Source organism: Brienomyrus brachyistius, chromosome 6 (genome assembly GCF_023856365.1).
Source record: "Brienomyrus brachyistius isolate T26 chromosome 6, BBRACH_0.4, whole genome shotgun sequence".
Lineage (NCBI taxonomy): Eukaryota > Metazoa > Chordata > Actinopteri > Osteoglossiformes > Mormyridae > Brienomyrus > Brienomyrus brachyistius.
Window position 1 is genome coordinate 9635994 of NC_064538.1, and position 19459 is coordinate 9655452.

Consider the following 19459-nt stretch of genomic DNA (forward strand, 5'->3'; position numbering starts at 1 on the left):
GCATGATAGTTTCTTCCTCACTGCACTCGGGCCAGGGGCAGTGGGGGTTTCTGGTCATCTTAGGCCTGTACAAGAGATCCCTGATGGGTAGCTTACTGTGGAGGTGCCTACAGTTCAGGTCCTGCAGCTGATTCAAACTCTCAGCATGGCCTGAGTACCTCTATAATCAAGTAAATTCTTATAAAAGATGGACTTACTCCATCCCTTGTTAAATCATATACATCTCCAGACTGTATTCACTGTCACCCACCTCACTCACACAGGAAAACACTGGCATTAAATTCTTGGGCCTGTCTGGTTTTGGGTACATATGTTTAGATGGAATATATCACATATGAGAAAAATCTTATTTTCACCATTTCTATCAAGTTTTAATACTTGGACCACACTACTTCTGAGTACTTGTCTTATTATTGTGCAGTACAGACTAATTTTCTTTTGCTACACATACCAAAAAACATCACACCGTAAACAATCATTTGTAAGACTATATTTAAAGCACATTTCAGGACAGTACATGTTTGCAACAGTCAGATCCTGCTTATTCCCATCAATCCGGCAATACTTCTATTCTACAAAATCCACCCCAGCAGAAAGCCTGTGTTAGAAGGACCTTGTGTGGGGTTGCCCTTGACCTGACTTGAAGTGCACCATGTGGACTGGGAGAATTTCTGACCAGAAACAAATCCCCTTTCTTGATGGAGGCCTTCAACTAGGCAGCTATGATATTCTAGTTATCACTAAATCCCATAGGAATTTAAAAACTTGCGCTAATAAAGCCCCTCACAATTTCACCAAAATGAAACAAACATACATATTAAAGAAGAAAAATAGCCTCAACAACCCAAAATGATGTAAAGTGTCCCCAGATTGATAGAAAAGAGCAGGATCTGTGACAAACATGTACTGTCCTTCCCATCGATCCGAGAATACTTATATCCCAGCTCAGAGAAAAGCCAGCAAAAGACCTGTATAGGAAGGACTTTCTGTGGGGCTGCCCTTCACCCAACTGTTCACATGAAGGTCGATCATCTTGCTTCTTGAATGCCTATGGTGAATAGAAGCAACACTGACCGTCACACCTGAACTGCAATAACTCATATTCACTCTGAAACAAATAAGTCCAGCATGCATTAAACTTTTTGGGCTGGTTTACCAGACAGACTAAGCCTAGTCCTAGAATAAAAGGGTATTTTAATCCAGATTAACTGAAGAATGCTTTCTCAGTCACGGTTTGAAATAGTTCTGATGCAACCCATGATTTATGAATTTCCCTTAACTCATCTCTGTAAACTCAGCTTCAATGAGGGGATCAGAATGGAATATTGCTTGATGACAGTGGGTATGCTCAGAATTTCGTGTTTACATCATGCTCTCACCCATCAACAGCTGAGCCATGTCGCTACAACCAGGCTCATATGCACACTAGCGGTCTAGTACAGCACGCGTGGTGTTTGGAAGAGTCATTTTCAGTGCCTTGAGAAAACACTTTGGTGTCAATTAAGAAGTTGCTGCACTGTCATCACTGCGACAGCTGTCCTTCACAACTGCCTGAAATGCATGGATGCCCAGATCCTCCATGAGAAGAGGACAACAATCCAAATGTTTCACCATTTGCAACAGACTACAGAGGACTTGCATAGAGATGCTTTTGCATTGCGCTGCTTTAAGTAGATATTTTTGATTTTATTTTCATTCTTCTACTCGGATCACATAAAAGTTTTGTATTCATTTTTAAAACCATGATTAACTATTCCACATTAGGGCCAACCCCTGTCTTAATCTGAATCCTCTCTGGGAAACCAACCCCTTAAGACTAAACTCAGTACCTTGATGCTGGTCTCTGGGATCTCAAAGAGGACAGAACTCCCACATCTGGTACCCAGTTTCAGCAGCATCTCCCTCATTGTCTGCCTCGGATCTCACACCTGAAAACAATACTGCATGGTGAGTACAGGCCTATATTCCACTTTTCATTACCTTCTTCTCGAGCTTAACCCATGGGCACGGGCTTTGCACGAATTACAGCCCAGCAAATTTGGACTCTGACCGTGTGTCACACTCACATCAGGACACTCAGGGTACTTCACCAAAATCCATTTATTAACGAAAGCCAATTCGTGGTCCAACGAACAGGCAGGGTCAAAGCCAGAGATCAGTCGGTACCAAGTGCCAAAACAATGATCGTGATCCAAATGAGTTGTCGATGAGCCGGGAGCAGGCAGGTCAGGAAGCCAAAAGGTCAATCCTTAAACAGACGGAAGACAGGAGTTAGACCCACGAGGGAGGAACGGGGTTAGGTCGGACGGGAGTGGGAAGGTTCTGGAGGCGCGGGAAGATGAGGCAGGAAAAGTCGGGCGGTACAGACCTGAAACAGAGACAGAGTTAGATCGCTTAGCAATTGCATAGCAAAAAAATACCTTACACTGAGCGATTTCACTTGTAATCTAATCATTTACTTGTGTCCTATTATTGTGTGACCAGGGGACTCTTCTTCAGGAGCAGTGACAGGGGCTGGCCGATGCCCCTGGACGCATCCAACACTGCCACCTTGGCATTGTTCTGGGAAGAAGTGCAAAAGCTTCGAGCGATGCTTGCAGGTGATCTTGCAACGCGGGAAAACATTCCGATTACTGGTTTGCTGGTAGGATTAAAACAAAATAGAAATTATGCAGATTCTCCCTTAGCAATGGCACTGACATCCATTAAAATAAAAGTTGTCGTGCACGCGAGCACTCTGGGTGTTGGCGCGCTCCGGCTTTCCACTTGTTGTACACACGTTACTTGGTACAGGATCTGCGCTGTGTTCGCATCGCGCTGTACGATTAACTGGTGTTTTGTGGTGTTTGCTTATTGTCCACCGATCTGGGTAGAACAATTATTAAAACATGTGAACATATGGATTACACACAGTCTTCTTCCTAAGGCCACTTAAAAAAAAAATTGGTTCTCGTCCTTTTTTTTTTTAATAATTATTATTATTATTTTTTTTTTTTTTTACAAATTTTGATTGACTGTTTGGACTTTCAAATATGTAAGAAAATACATATTTGAAAATGCATACCGAAGAAAGCAGACCTCCTCAGTTCTTCCAGTTTGTTGCGTTTCAACAGAGAACATAAAAAGCCCGGTCACCTATCCATCAAAATAATGCATTTTAACAAAAACGACATTAAACGACACACGAATAATTATTCACAAACGTAATCAAAAGCAAAGCCACAAACCTTTATACAGTATAACTAAAAATACACTCCTTGTACGCGACCGCCGAAACACTACGTGCCGTCTCGCTGTCCACGGGGCAAACTGAGGTGCCCGGAAGAAGGCATCAGCAGTTGGTACTTTCTTTAAGGGAAATACACACAAACATCCAGTATAAAATTAATAAGTTTAAAATATAAACACCAAACCACACCGGTTACACTTACACATAATTTTTATGTTAAGATCCATTGCACATCGCTGGTCCTAATCTCTAGTGACAAAGCCGGCGTCAGGAGCCGGACGGGTTAGGCGCACCACGAGGCGCTATGGGATTCCGCCCAGGATTAGCTGCTGAAGCTCGGCTAGCACCAGCGAGTCGGTTTTCGCTTACCGCCCGTAAAACAATCGAGTGCCACCTACCGCCACGCCGCGCAATTCCGGCGATTCTGAACAATTTTGCCAGTACGATTTTGTTTGGATTTCCCCGTCTTCATCTCTGAAATCGCAAATTTCAACCCTCTTGCTGTGTCCACATTTCAGGACAGTACATGTTTGCGACAGTCAGATCCTGCTTATTCACATCAATCCGGGAATACTTCTATTCTACAAAATGCACTAGGACAACAATCCAAATGTTCCACTATTTACAACAGACTACAGAGGACTTGCATAGAGATGCTTTTGCATTGCGCTGCTTTAAGTAGATTTAGCATATTGATGATGCATTCACTTCTTAAATCATGACACACTGCTCTCCCATACATGAAAGCTATTTTCATAAGTAAAAAGTATTGGTATCGGTGATACTGGATATCTGTTCATTTAGTATAAAATCTATACAAAATTTTGCAGTATCCCACACCACTACCTTGCAGTTTTTGCGGCCCGGTTCGGCCCTCTCAACGGCCCAGGACACCTGGGCAACAAAGAAGAGCTGCCAGGGGCAGTTGCTTAGCAAGCAATGACATAGCTATCATTTTTGGGAGAATTCTAAACTTTCACAAACGTTCTGAGCGAAATGTTTAACACATTTTATTTCAGAAGGGGCTAAATGCTAAAACAGTATATGCTATTAGCTTGATTCGTAACTTACTATGTTGATTCGCAATACTATGATCAGCTAGCTAAAACGTTCACTAGTAAATAACGCGAGCTCAAGTAATTCGGCCGCTTACAATATTGCGAGGATACTGATGATTTAATACAATAGTGACAGTCAAACTGGCAGGTATGTTACTCACTTGTGCAGGACTCCACTTTTACCGCCGCCGGCTACTGCTGAATTCCTCCTGAGGTGCAGCGCTTAATTAAAAAAAAAAACGCGCGAGCTGCATGAAAAAAACGACCGCGCGCGCGGTAAATTTAAAATAAAAGAAATTATTTTAAATAAATTAATTGGGTGGCTGCAGCATTTGTCTTGTTATTAAAATCGGATTTATCAAACAAAACATCTTTGCCTTTAAATCATTGCCCAATAAATATGCCAGCAGGATACACACACGCACGCACACATATCCCAAAGTGGGCTCACAGTCAGCCCACGTGGGCTGAGTATTTGGGCCCATATATATTCCTACAATATATACAGATTTTATCAGGGTTTAAATTGAGATTTTCTGTCTTGGAGGGAGGTGGGGGCTCTGGTTGGGCCTGGGGGGCGGGACATTAACAATTCGGCTATAGTAACAATAATGAAAACAAGGGTAGCTTTATTTATTTTTAATTAAAATTATTGATTTTTTTGTGACAGAAAAAAAAAACATTTTTGAGAAAAAAAAATTCTTTTAGGTCTTTCAGTTATACTGAAATCTTTATTGTCTTCCATAATCCTCTAAAGTTTATTGCAAAGAACTCAATGAAATTTCCTTAACTTTTGTACATAAGTTATTTCTCCCTATTAATATATCATTTACTTCATCAGATCCCAGATTGGCTGCAGACACCTGTGCAGTATTGAACTTTGTTCACATACTAAATGTTCAGCAGACCATTTGTTGCGACCCACTTCTTTACAAACTTTGTGGGGTTCTAAGAAATGAGAGGAGGGCCATTAATTTTATCAAACATTATTGAGGTAATATTTTCAATTCTCAGTTGGGAATGAAATGGTATCACAAAAGCATTTACCCCAAGAACCCCCACTCACACTCTGCACTGCTTGCAGCAATGGTTTCAATTGCATGTTTATGTTTGAGAAGGGACTTGTGCATTTGTTGCACTGGAATTGTCTTTGAAATCCCTATGATTTTGCTTTATACCAGTGAGTCCTATATTAAAAAGGTTACAAAGCTCTGTCACTTCATTTTCTCCACACATTAAAGGTAGAGGGCTTGGCGCCATGTATTTTTGTCCAACACGTTGACTGTTACTGGATTCATATTCACTTGTGACTATTCTTGCTTCCATCCCTTTGCACAGTCTCCCCTGCTCTTTTCTCACCACCTGCAGTGTTTTGCTGAACTCTGCATTTACATGAGAATTGTTAAAGAGAAAGGAACATCTGAGAAGGCATTAAACATAACACATCTATCAACAGATAATATCTTGGTTGTTCAGTTTTGTACTTTTTTTTTTTTGCTGGAGCTATATTTTGTTTTATTGTAATGTTCATTGGATGGACTGGGAGGCGCTAGTGGGTACATGTAATGTGTATATATGTAGGTAGGAGGGAGTAGTGTGGGCACACCTGGGTGGTGAGCATATGGTTTTTTACCAGAGCGAAAGAGAGAAAAGAAATGCTGTTTGTTTGCTCAATGGGAGAAATAAACCATCAAAATCGCAATAATGGAGAGTTGTGTCTTTACCTGAGTACATTGTACCTGTGCAGGGTGCAGTAGTTGTTTGATTTAGTTTTATCGCAGAGAGTTGTTTTATGTTGTTGACAAACAGCCACTACAATATTAATAAATGAATTTCCAACGGGACTGGGCTACCCAGTGATTGGTGTATTACTACCAAACTACATGAAGCCTTAAGCAAAAGGGCCCTAGCCCAGTTAACTTACATGAAAGACCAGTAAATTAATGGTTTAACAGATGTCTGTAGTTGCGTGCATTTAAGCTTCCTCCTCTTAGCTTCTCTTATTTTTAACCTTTACCTCTGGTGATTGAAAACAAAATATTTATCTTGTGCTTATTTACCTTATTGTATATATCTAAGGAAAATTAATTAAAACTGTTTCAGCAATTAAATGATGATTTGAGCAGAGAAAAACAAGCTGGTTCTTTCTCAATGTTACAGATACTTAGCCTTATATAATGTTAACTTTAACGTTAGATCATTTAAGCACCCCTTTACAATAATGTCACCTACCTTGCCATAATCTCTTTGTCGTCATTGTTGAGTATAACTGACTGTGACTGATTGACTGACGAGTGATGACATCGTAGACTGTTGAGAGCAAACTCAGTGTAGCCCTCTAGAATCTCATTGATCCCTTTTAGTGACAATGTACTCAGTCCACATGGGCTTCCCATAGGGAACCTGTATTAGGCCACTTAAAAAAAAGATTGGTTCTTGTCCCCTCCCGACCCGCAGAAATGCCTCTGACCCAAATTTTTTATTTTTTTTTATTTCGTAAAAATCGCATGGAAAATGCCCAAGAATGACGAAATTTGAATTTCCCGCTCATTCCACATTGACGATTGATCCACATTGTGTAATCCTAGTCTTGGAATGGTTTCATGAACCTAAATATGTCTCTACCTGAGATGGGCTGGTGCAAAGATTTAAATCTGGGGAAGTGATGTGGTACATGTTCTTAAGTACTTGTTTGTAGAGTTGCATTTCCTTGTTCAACCATTCAGGTTCCTGTATTTTTAAAATTCCTCATGTTTTAACATGTTTTAATACACTTTCTTTCTAGATATATATTTTAAAATCTTGGTTGTTCATTTAGAATGGGAATGACAAACAGAATATTAGTTTCAAATAGTATCATTTTTATATTCACGAATGAAACATCAGGATAAAGTATCCAAATCCATAGTTGGGAAGGCATTTATGAGATACACATGGATCAAGGAATTTACATTCTTGTATTTTCTTACATTTAATATATTTGAAACGCAACAAACTGGAAGAACTGAGGAGGTCTGCTCTCTTCGGTATGTATTTTCAAATATGTATTTTCTTACATATTTGAAAGTCCAAACAGTCAATCAAAATTTGTAAAAAAAAATAAATAATAATAAAAAAAATCCCTCCCGCCCTACCCACCCCCTCCAAAAAAAAAGGACGAGAACCAATTTTTTTTTAAGTGGCCTTAGGAAGAAGACTGTGTAACCCCTATGTTCACGTGTTTTAATAATTGTTCTACCCAGATCGGTGGACAATAAGCAAACACCACAAAACACCAGTTAATCGTACAGCGCGATGCGAACACAGCGCAGATCCTGTACCAAGTAACGTGTGTACAACAAGTGGAAAGCCGGAGCGCGCCAACACCCAGAGTGCTCGCGTGCACGACAACTTTTATTTTAATGGATGTCAGTGCCATTGCTAAGGGAGAATCTGCATAATTTCTATTTTGTTTTAATCCTACCAGCAAACCAGTAATCGGAATGTTTTCCCGCGTTGCAAGATCACCTGCAAGCATCGCTCGAAGCTTTTGCACTTCTTCCCAGAACAATGCCAAGGTGGCAGTGTTGGATGCGTCCAGGGGCATCGGCCAGCCCCTGTCACTGCTCCTGAAGAAGAGTCCCCTGGTCACACAATAATAGGACACAAGTAAATGATTAGATTACAAGTGAAATCGCTCAGTGTAAGGTATTTTTTTGCTATGCAATTGCTAAGCGATCTAACTCTGTCTCTGTTTCAGGTCTGTACCGCCCGACTTTTCCTGCCTCATCTTCCCGCGCCTCCAGAACCTTCCCACTCCCGTCCGACCTAACCCCGTTCCTCCCTCGTGGGTCTAACTCCTGTCTTCCGTCTGTTTAAGGATTGACCTTTTGGCTTCCTGACCTGCCTGCTCCCGGCTCATCGACAACTCATTTGGATCACGATCATTGTTTTGGCACTTGGTACCGACTGATCTCTGGCTTTGACCCTGCCTGTTCGTTGGACCACGAATTGGCTTTCGTTAATAAATGGATTTTGGTGAAGTACCCTGAGTGTCCTGATGTGAGTGTGACACACGGTCAGAGTCCAAATTTGCTGGGCTGTAATTCGTGCAAAGCCCGTGCCCATGGGTTAAGCTCGAGAAGAAGGTAATGAAAAGTGGAATATAGGCCTGTACTCACCATGCAGTATTGTTTTCAGGTGTGAGATCCGAGGCAGACAATGAGGGAGATGCTGCTGAAACTGGGTACCAGATGTGGGAGTTCTGTCCTCTTTGAGATCCCAGAGACCAGCATCAAGGTACTGAGTTTAGTCTTAAGGGGTTGGTTTCCCAGAGAGGATTCAGATTAAGACAGGGGTTGGCCCTAATGTGGAATAGTTAATCATGGTTTTAAAAATGAATACAAAACTTTTATGTGATCCGAGTAGAAGAATGAAAATAAAATCAAAAATATCTACTTAAAGCAGCGCAATGCAAAAGCATCTCTATGCAAGTCCTCTGTAGTCTGTTGCAAATGGTGAAACATTTGGATTGTTGTCCTCTTCTCATGGAGGATCTGGGCATCCATGCATTTCAGGCAGTTGTGAAGGACAGCTGTCGCAGTGATGACAGTGCAGCAACTTCTTAATTGACACCAAAGTGTTTTCTCAAGGCACTGAAAATGACTCTTCCAAACACCACGCGTGCTGTACTAGACCGCTAGTGTGCATATGAGCCTGGTTGTAGCGACATGGCTCAGCTGTTGATGGGTGAGAGCATGACGTAAACACGAAATTCTGAGCATACCCACTGTCATCAAGCAATATTCCATTCTGATCCCCTCATTGAAGCTGAGTTTACAGAGATGAGTTAAGGGAAATTCATAAATCATGGGTTGCATCAGAACTATTTCAAACCGTGACTGAGAAAGCATTCTTCAGTTAATCTGGATTAAAATACCCTTTTATTCTAGGACTAGGCTTAGTCTGTCTGGTAAACCAGCCCAAAAAGTTTAATGCATGCTGGACTTATTTGTTTCAGAGTGAATATGAGTTATTGCAGTTCAGGTGTGACGGTCAGTGTTGCTTCTATTCACCATAGGCATTCAAGAAGCAAGATGATCGACCTTCATGTGAACAGTTGGGTGAAGGGCAGCCCCACAGAAAGTCCTTCCTATACAGGTCTTTTGCTGGCTTTTCTCTGAGCTGGGATATAAGTATTCTCGGATCGATGGGAAGGACAGTACATGTTTGTCACAGATCCTGCTCTTTTCTATCAATCTGGGGACACTTTACATCATTTTGGGTTGTTGAGGCTATTTTTCTTCTTTAATATGTATGTTTGTTTCATTTTGGTGAAATTGTGAGGGGCTTTATTAGCGCAAGTTTTTAAATTCCTATGGGATTTAGTGATAACTAGAATATCATAGCTGCCTAGTTGAAGGCCTCCATCAAGAAAGGGGATTTGTTTCTGGTCAAAAATTCTCCCAGTCCACATGGTGCACTTCAAGTCAGGTCAAGGGCAACCCCACACAAGGTCCTTCTAACACAGGCTTTCTGCTGGGGTGGATTTTGTAGAATAGAAGTATTGCCGGATTGATGGGAATAAGCAGGATCTGACTGTTGCAAACATGTACTGTCCTGAAATGTGCTTTAAATATAGTCTTACAAATGATTGTTTACGGTGTGATGTTTTTTGGTATGTGTAGCAAAAGAAAATTAGTCTGTACTGCACAATAATAAGACAAGTACTCAGAAGTAGTGTGGTCCAAGTATTAAAACTTGATAGAAATGGTGAAAATAAGATTTTTCTCATATGTGATATATTCCATCTAAACATATGTACCCAAAACCAGACAGGCCCAAGAATTTAATGCCAGTGTTTTCCTGTGTGAGTGAGGTGGGTGACAGTGAATACAGTCTGGAGATGTATATGATTTAACAAGGGATGGAGTAAGTCCATCTTTTATAAGAATTTACTTGATTATAGAGGTACTCAGGCCATGCTGAGAGTTTGAATCAGCTGAAGGACCTGAACTGTAGGCGCCTCCACAGTAAGCTGCCCATCAGGGATCTCTTGTACAGGCCTAAGATGACCAGAAACCCCCACTGCCCCTGGCCCGAGTGCAGTGAGGAAGAAACTATCATGCATGTCTTTTGGGAATGCTTACATGCACAGAGTGTTTGGGGGTTGTGCAGGGCCGCAACTTGATCTGACCTACGAGAAGATGAAGAGGAGGGCCCCTGACTTCCATAAACCCTTTGCACTACAGACCACTTACATTTTTGCCTACTTGTGTATATTCTGATGTACTACACTCAGTCAAAATGAACTGCTATTTACTTATTTGACCACCTGGTGTCACTAATGTTCACCATTTAGAAAAGCATCGAGCACTGACCGATTTTTCAACACACTTATTTCCCAGAAAGCAACAGGTAGCCACTGAAAGGTTTCGTAAAAGCGGAAATGTAGCCTTTATCTTCATCAGCTGGATTTCACTCGACCAATTTGAAGGCACAAATAGATCATTGAAATGGTTTCCGTCCTACTGTGATGGTAGATAATTTTATCAAGAAGGAAGTTTTTCTCTTTCGGCATGTATCAGGAAACAACAGACAATCGGTAAAGGGATTTATGTGACACACCTACGTCTGTGGATCATAGAGTCTGGAAAAAAAACCCAGGATGATTAGAAGAACAAAACTAAAAAATAACCAAAACAGTGTTTTAGACACACACTTGCACAGAATTCATTTTAGAGCAAAAAAATTCGCTTAAATGTTCCTTCAGTAGCACAGATGAGCGGAGTGGATTGGGAGAGCCATTATCAATAATAGGATCTTTTCCCACACAAAAGTACAGCTGTGTCCCAAGCCTCCCCCTTTCTCCCTCAGTTTCCCCCTAATTTTTGGTTGCCACAGACACGGTTGGGCACAAGGTGTTACTGGTAAGGAAGTACTGGAGCTACTCTTAACACCTTTACAAATTTCACAGCAGGGCCCTACAATGCGGTGCCCCATTGCCGATCGGAGAGATGTGATGAGCTCCATTGTACCATCAACTTACAGCAGCAGCATTTTTCCCTGTAATATGTTTGATCCAGAGTTCCTCAGAGTATTAATCAGAGTTCCTCGGAGTATTACTCAGAGTAATAATCAGAGAACCCCAGAGTAATAATCAGACATTCTCAGAGTATTAATCAGAGATCCTGAGGAATAATAATGTGCATATTTCTGCATCATCATCTTTTAAACTCTCTACTTTTATTATGTGAGCCCCAGTCTGTAATCTCACTTGTGAAGAAAAACATTGTTTCTAAGAAATAAATGAGGGACTAGTGGAAAGTATTATGTACTCGTACATGTTACATTGCTGACAAGAAGCATAATACTTCTCACACTCCTCCACAATCACACAGTCAGACTCCTACAAAGGGGGTAAACTAACCACTAACTCACCTTTCCTCCGGTCCAGAACAAGATCCCCCCCCTCCCCCCACCAGCTGGTGGACCATCCAGTAACAGAAAGTCTGTTAAGCCAAATACTATCTGGTGCAGTTTTGCAGCTGTCCTTCTGCTACAGGAGTTTTATGTGATAGAGCTTTATAATATGTATTTTACTGTCTGTCCTGGGCTCCAAGTAAATGCCTCATAGTAAATATTAATTTCATAGAACAGAGATTTGTTGTCATGTTGTCACGATATACCACACTTTGTATTTTGAGAGGGACTTACCTCTGAGTTGTTTCCCAAAGAGGTTCAGGATGTTATCTGGCCAGCAGTTGTATGACAACCAAGGAACATCTTAAATCAATACTGTAAAGCAGTGTCTCCCAACCCAGTCCTCTGGGACCCACAGCAGTCCATGTTTTCCCTCCCTGCCAGACAATCCACATTTTTGGCCCAGGGAGCTGGGAGGGAGAAAAAATGTGGACTGTCTGTGCGTCCCAAGGACCGGACTGGGAAACATTGCAATAAAGGATGAATGTATTCATACCGCGCATGTGTGTGTGTGTGTGTGTGTGTGTGTGTTACAGGTATACCATATGTTGTGGGGACCCACAATGAGATAAAAACCTGTTATTTTTAAGTTGTGGGGACCAGTCCCCTTAAGGATAACCTCAGTATAATAAAAATCAGTGACTAAAACTGCCAAAAGACTTGTATTTTGTTTGGTTACTTATGGTCAGGGTTAAGGCTGGGTAGCGGTTAAGGTGGTCATTTTTTATTTTGGTTTTTGCCATAGAAATTAATAGACGGTCCCCACAAATATAGGAGTAAAGGTCTCTCTCTCTCTCTCTCTCTCTCTCTCTTTCTCTCTGTGTGTGAACTTATAAATGCCAAATATCCATCCATCCATCCATTTTCCAAACCGCTTATCCTATTGGGTCGCGGGGGGTCCGGAGCCTATCCCGGAATCAATGGGCACGAGGCAGGAAACAACCCAGGATGGGGGGCCAGCCCATCGCAGGGCACACTCACACACCATTCACTCACACATGCACACCTACGGGCAATTCAGCAACTCCAATTAGCCTCAGCATGTTTTTGGACTGTGGGGGGAAACCGGAGTACCCGGAGGAAACCCCACGACAACACGGGGAGAACATGCAAACTCCGCACACATGTGACCCAGGCGGAGACTCGAACCCGGGTCCCAGAGGTGTGAGGCGACAGTGCTAACCACTGCTAAATGCCAAATAGCATAATTTTATTAAAACAATCTCAGGTTAAACAAACCCAGGGAACAAGAGACGTGTGGAAATGAATAAGTAATTGGGATGATCAGTATGATCAGTAACTCTTGTCACTCGCTGAATGACAGACCCTGCCCCCCCCCCCCCCCCCCCCCCAAAGGTACCAGGGAGGAATAAACAATGCCTCATCTACATTCTGTTGTTCTTCCTCTTTTGGACTCCTTCTTTGGTATCAGAATTGCTGTTCCTTTCATTTTCATGTTTTCATGTTTGTGTGCAAGTGCTAAACAGGGTCATGGCATTAATACATGATCTATGCCTAAATTACAGTCCACTGAGCTTTTAAGTCCCTTCTTATAAGATATACAAAGCTTCTTGCCCTTGTTTGATTTTTATAAGTTAAGTGATGAATAATGATAAATTCTAATTCTGCTTCTTTTTGGGTGAAGTGTTTTGGTGGTTTTTAGTGCATTGTGTGTGAATCGTGAAGCGTTTTGAAAAAGTGGACATGGTATTGAAACAAGTGTGAAAATGATTGGAAAGAACTGTAAACAGTCAATTACTGTAAATTCACTTCAGGCAAATAAAGCAGAAATACTGGATAGATTAAACTAGCATTCTTAACAAATTAACGCTTAAATTAAAAAACATTTTGGCAAAAAGACTGAATACGGCTCCTCATTCAGTCCTTTTTTGCCCCCTGCAGTGACAGTACTGTTTGTCTCTCTTCTCCCTCCCTCCGTCTCTCCCTCGGTGACATCTCTGTGTGGCCCTGTACCTTGCCAGGCGCTGTGGTCATCGCGTTTGTGGTGTGCTGGCTGCCCTACCACACGAGACGGCTCATGTTCTGCTACGTCACTGAGTGGACAGAGTGAGTGCAGCAGATCAAATCGGTCAAGGTGCTCTTCACGAATACCTGTCCATAAATGACTTATTTTACATATGAAATATTCTAGGCCTGTGATGTTTTCTGTCCTGCCTTTTAGGTAAAAGGAGTCGTTCTGCAGGATTGTTTTCAGAAACAAACAAACCACATATGTCACAAGGAATGCTTGGAGCAGAGTGACACTGCAGATCGTAATGTGGTATTATTTTGCTCCACTGCTTTAGGAAGAACCCTTTGGGAGAATAATCAGTCAAACCCAAAGGTCAAGCAAGGTCACCATTTTAATCAGAAGTCTTGTAGGTAATTACACTGACTTTTCAACTCCTGAGCAGATTGCAGCAATATGTACCAATGCGACAGTATGCTGAAGAGAGAGGGAATCACACACCGCTCATGTTTGAATGCTAGCAGACCCACAGACATCGCTACGCAGTGTCACACGCCACCAATACATGATGCACTGCGGTAGGTCAGTTCGAATAAGGCAAAATGCAAAGCTATTCAGGGAAAGGAATTCACTCTCATTTTCAGTGGTGGATGTCAGATGAAATACTGCAAAATTCCTTCGATCTGTCCATCTTATTACCAAGTTTTGGGTAAAGGGTTGCGGGTTAGTGTGTATATGATGTTTGAAGATCATCATCCATAGGTTACTTATTGAAAAACACACAAGTAACAAGCTAAAAAAAGAGAAAAGAAGTACTTTGAGCACAGTCATACTGTAGCATGTCTGGTGCCTAACTAAATCAATATTCCAATCTGACAGAAGCGCCGAATTTAAAAGGCTGTTAGTAATGGGATTTGGTCAGATTCTCCTGACTAAGAGTGTTGACTGCATATGTTTCCTTTTACAGTTGCCATGGTTTTTCAAATTTCATTCAGCTTTATAGATGATGGGGGGAAAAAAGTGTTCTTAACTCGGACTAAATGAATGCATGCTTGTGAAGGCCGAGGGAAACTTGAGAGGAATTATATAAGATGTTTTATTTTTTACCACAAGTACACTGACTTAGCTTTTAATAATATAATAATACAGGTAAAGGCTGCTGATGAGAGTTACATAAAAGTGCATGATGTTCATATCCTGATTACACAAATGCACTAGCAAGGAACGCAATAAGGAATGGCTTTTTTCCATTCTGCTGAGTTACGCTTGCTTGTTTGGCTGATGGATTTATCCAAAGCAACTTTTTTTAACCGTAAAGCTGAATTTTTTTACTTTAGCAATTGAGGTTGTGTCATTTTCAAGGGTACTGTGGAGAGCCCTTTCAAACAGGACTCATTACAGACATCTCAGCTCCACTGTACTATGAGCAATCAGCCGTGGGTTATAAACTTCCCATGCTTTTGGCACTAAGACCTTGTTCTGTAAAGCTCAATGTCATTGAAGCAGTTTTTCTGTTACTGAAATACTGAATGGATACAGTATTATTGCTGTGTATTACAGCACCTCATTGTGCTTATACTGACACGATAATTACATTGGTTTAATATACTCGGCTGGAAATATTGCTTTTACTGCATAAATGACCATATATTTGTCTAAAAGCGTTTTCTGGCAGTTACAGTATACGGTGTGTAACTAATGTTTCTACTATTATGTAAAAAAATAAACTAGACAAGTGGTTCTGTATAGACCTTCTGCATGGATTGATGGGATCAAGCAACATTCCCTTCCTGTCTCTTTTCTCCCACAGCAGCCTATATGACTTCTACCACTACTTCTACATGGTGACAAACGTGCTGTTCTATGTCAGCTCTGTTATCAACCCCATCCTCTACAACCTGGTATCGGCAAACTACAGGCAGATCTTTTTCTCCATGGTAAATTACTTCTGCCTGCCCTGTCACCAGAAGAAGCAGAGACAGGTCCTGACCAGATACTCCAATAGTACCTCCAGCAACCACACCTGCTCTACCAATGTTATCAAGGAGACTGTGTACTGATCTCTGATTAGCTAATGCTAATTAATATCACCTGGCAAGCAAGGGAGGATCATGGCTACAGTAAAATCAAAGCAGCAGAATTAGTCTCAAACTGAATGTGCCAATAACGGTATTCGTTGTTTTTTTTCATCAGCCTTCAGGGAAAGGGGAAGGTAAGAGTCATTTTCATAATTGCCCAAAACGTTAGGCTGTATACACATACTCAGTGATCAAAATATTAATCTCATAGCTTGGTAATTATTTTCAGTTCAGGTGGCCTGTGAATTTTCTTGAGCAGAATTAAGAAAGAAGGACTTTCATTCTATATGCCATTCAGTTCTTTATTTTAGCCTAATAACATAGCATCATGCTATATGTGTGTCTATTTAGAATGCCAAAAGGATAATCGTCCTACTCTCTTCGCGGCCAACAAATATTGACGTTTGGAAAATAATCCTAAAATTGTAGAAGGTTGCAAAAGGATTCCACTGTCCGTCAGCGTGACTCATCATTTTTGACATGCACAGAGCTGAAAGAGTACCAGCCTAACAGATCTGGATCCTGAGAACACAAAACAGCACCTTAGACTGCAAACAGAGTCCGTGTCACCTCTGAGAGTCTGAGAGCGGCAGGAAACAGCATGGATGACAGCTACATTATTTCCTTGTTAGCTCAAAAGGGAGCAGGATGCCATGTTGGATATATCACTGTGTTGCAGAGGAAGCTTTGTCAGTCTTCACAGGTGCGTCACCCTTTAAGTGACATTCAGCATAAACCCTTCAGTACAAAAGTAAAAATCTGTTTTCCAAAACAGAAACACTGTGCCCAGTAGATAAAGAGAAATTTTTCATTAAAAACTCCTCTGCAGACGGTTCTAAAGACGGCTGCATTTCCAGTCATGTGTGTTCGCGTCCATCCTAGGCTGTGAATGTTTTTCATCATCATCCAGCTTGTTGATAGTGCATCATCCAAATGTCTCTCAATTCTATTTTTACAGACATCACAGCAAATCAATGTCCCATTACATTTTGCTATATGTGGTTTAAAGCATTGGAAGACTGTGCCCATTTCTTCTTTTATTCAGATTGCTGTAGCAAACCAGCCTCTTGAATTAACCAAACTGGGTCATAACACCGACTGAAAAACAGCAATGTGTTTTCTGTTTCATTTAAATTCTCCACTAAGAGAATAGAATATGGAGTACAGAATGAAACCAATGTCTTCAATCCCAATTCTTACACATAAATTCTTACACATTAATAATCATACATTTGTTTTTAATTTGTTTCATTCAGCATAATCCTACTGGGAAATACAAAAAGAGAAAATTTTTCATGAAAACAATCATTTTAAAACCGTAATTACATGAGAACAGTATGTAACTCCACTTGCTACCATTTACACAAACTTTCATCTTTATCTCCACTTTGATAATTACACAAGATTTATTTAGCATTAAATGAGTCATATATCAAGAACCGTATTCACAGCATCTGCTACAGTATATGAGCAAAGTGTGATTACATCATTATTACATGTGAAGGTGAATCTTCATTTTGCCACTCTGGTGAATTTGTATTTTGCTTTTTATGTGATTGCAGCGTTTGTTGTATTGAAGCTATTCTTGTGAAGTTACGTTGCTTGCATCTGTTACTGAAAAAAGGAATTGTAAATCTGAGCAAGAATTAAATATCTGCTATATATTTATTTATGGACAACTGAATGAGAACATGTAGACTGCTCAAAAGAATTAAAGGAACGCTTTGAAAACACATCAGATCTCAATGGGAAAAAAATCATACTGGATATATATGCCAATGTGGACTGGGTAATGTATTAGGAATGAAAGGATGCCACACTGTTTGATGGAAATGAAATTTATCAACCTACAGAGGCTGAATTCAAAGACACCCTGAAAATCTAAGTGAAAGAAATTATGCGGCAGGCCAGTCCATTTTGGCAAAATGTCATTACAGTAACTCAGAATCATAATCAGTAGTTTGTATGGTCCCCACGTGGTTATATGCATGCCTGACAATGTCGAGGCATGGTCCTAATGAGACCATGGATGGTGTCCTGGGGGATCTCCTCCCAGATCTGGACCAGGGGATCCCTGAGCTCCTGGACAGTCTGAGGTGCAACCTGCTGGTGTCAGATGGACCGAAACATAATGTCCCTATTATTCTATTATTCACTAGTCCCTAGTGTTCTATTGGATTTAGGTCAGGCGAGCATGGGGATCAGTCAATGGTATCAATTCCTTCATCCTCCAGAAACTGCTGGCATACTCTCCCCACATGAGGCTGGGCATTGTCGTGCAAAAGGAGGAGCCCAGGACCCTCTGCACCAACACAGGGTCTGACAATGGGTCCAAGGATTTCATCCCGATACCTAATGGCAGTCAAGGTGCCATAGTCTAGCCTGTAGAGGTCTGTGCGTAACTCTATAGATATGCCTCCCCAGACCATCACTGACCCACCACCGAACCGGTCATGCTGAACAATTTTACAGGCAGTATAACGTTCTCCACGGCTTCTCCAGACCCTTTCACGTCTGTCACATGTGCTCAGGGTGAACCTGCTCTCATCTGTGAAAAGCACAGGGTGCCAGTGGCAGACCTGCAAATTCTGGTGTTCTATGGCAAATGCCAATCGAGCTCCATGGTGCTGGGCATTGAGCACAGGGCCCACTAGAGGACGTCAGACCCTCAGGCCACCCTCATGAAGTCTGTTTCTGATTGTTTGATCAGAGACATTCACACCAGTGGCCTGCTGGAGGTAATTTTGTTGGTTCTGACAGTGCTCATCCTGTTCCTCGCATAAAATAGTACGTACCAGCCCTACTGATGGATCCAGCTCTCCTAGAGTAACTGTCTGTCTCCTGCAATCTCCTCCAAACCCTTAAGACTGTGCTGGGAGATACAGTAAACCTTCTGGCAATGGCACATATTGATGCACCATCCTGGAGGGGTTGGACTACCTGTGCAACCTCCATAGGGTCCAGGTATCGCCTCATGCTACCAGGAGCCAAATGCAAAACTAGTGAAAAAACTGTCGGAAAAAGTGAGGAGTGAAAAATGTCAGTGGCCTCCAGCTGTTAAACCATTCCTGTTTTGGGGGCTGTGTCATTGTTTCCCCTCAAGTGCACCTGTTCTTAATTTCATTAACACCAAAGCGGCTGAAACTGATTAACAGCCCCCTCTGCTACTAAACTGACTAGATACATATCCCAGAAGTTTAATTGACTTGATACTAGACTCTGATTAAAAAGAGTTCCTTTAACTTTCTGAGCAGTGTATTCTGATATAAATAACATTCAATAAATAAATGTGTACATGGACATACTTTTTGAGAGTAACGTGATTTTTGTGTTATTGCAATGGTCATACACATGCACGCACGCACACACACACACACACACACACAGACGTGAACCTGCATGGCTTTGATGACCTTTTCAAAACTTCCAAGTGACTGATTAGTACCTGGCATTTAATTAAAAGTCATGGGGCTCAAATGACCACAACCAAGGTCAGCAGTATCGACTATTATCGCTCGTCTTTATAAGAATGCTGGGTAACTCTTTACTTAAAGCTGTCATCTATAATGCAGTATAATGTTTGGTATAAAAAATAATAAAGCATTACAACATCTTCCTTTGAGAGTCATAAGGCATTATAGTGTTGATTATAATACTTCATAAG

The 19459-nt window shown here is 41.3% G+C and overlaps 1 protein-coding gene and 1 long non-coding RNA gene across 3 annotated transcripts in view; both read left to right on the forward strand.

Annotated features, from left to right (window-relative positions):
• The window catches only part of LOC125744561 (neurotensin receptor type 1-like), a 109999-nt gene extending 90908 nt beyond the window's left edge, over nt 1-19091 (forward strand). The window contains exons 3-4 of the mRNA XM_049016540.1: nt 13731-13815; nt 15528-19091. Of these exons, the coding sequence (XP_048872497.1) occupies nt 13731-13815; nt 15528-15777 (335 nt within the window). The 3' untranslated portion in view covers nt 15778-19091. The remainder of the gene's footprint in view (nt 1-13730; nt 13816-15527) is intronic.
• Nucleotides 7577-12395, forward strand: LOC125744574 (uncharacterized). 2 transcript variants are annotated; one of them, XR_007398449.1, is made up of 5 exons: nt 7995-8026; nt 8147-8328; nt 8467-8565; nt 9347-9426; nt 11723-12395. It is a non-coding gene; the product is annotated as an uncharacterized LOC125744574 (long non-coding RNA). The 2 variants fall into 2 exon arrangements; XR_007398448.1 differs by having other exon boundaries at nt 7577-8328.
• Nucleotides 19092-19459: the final 368 nt, after the last annotated feature.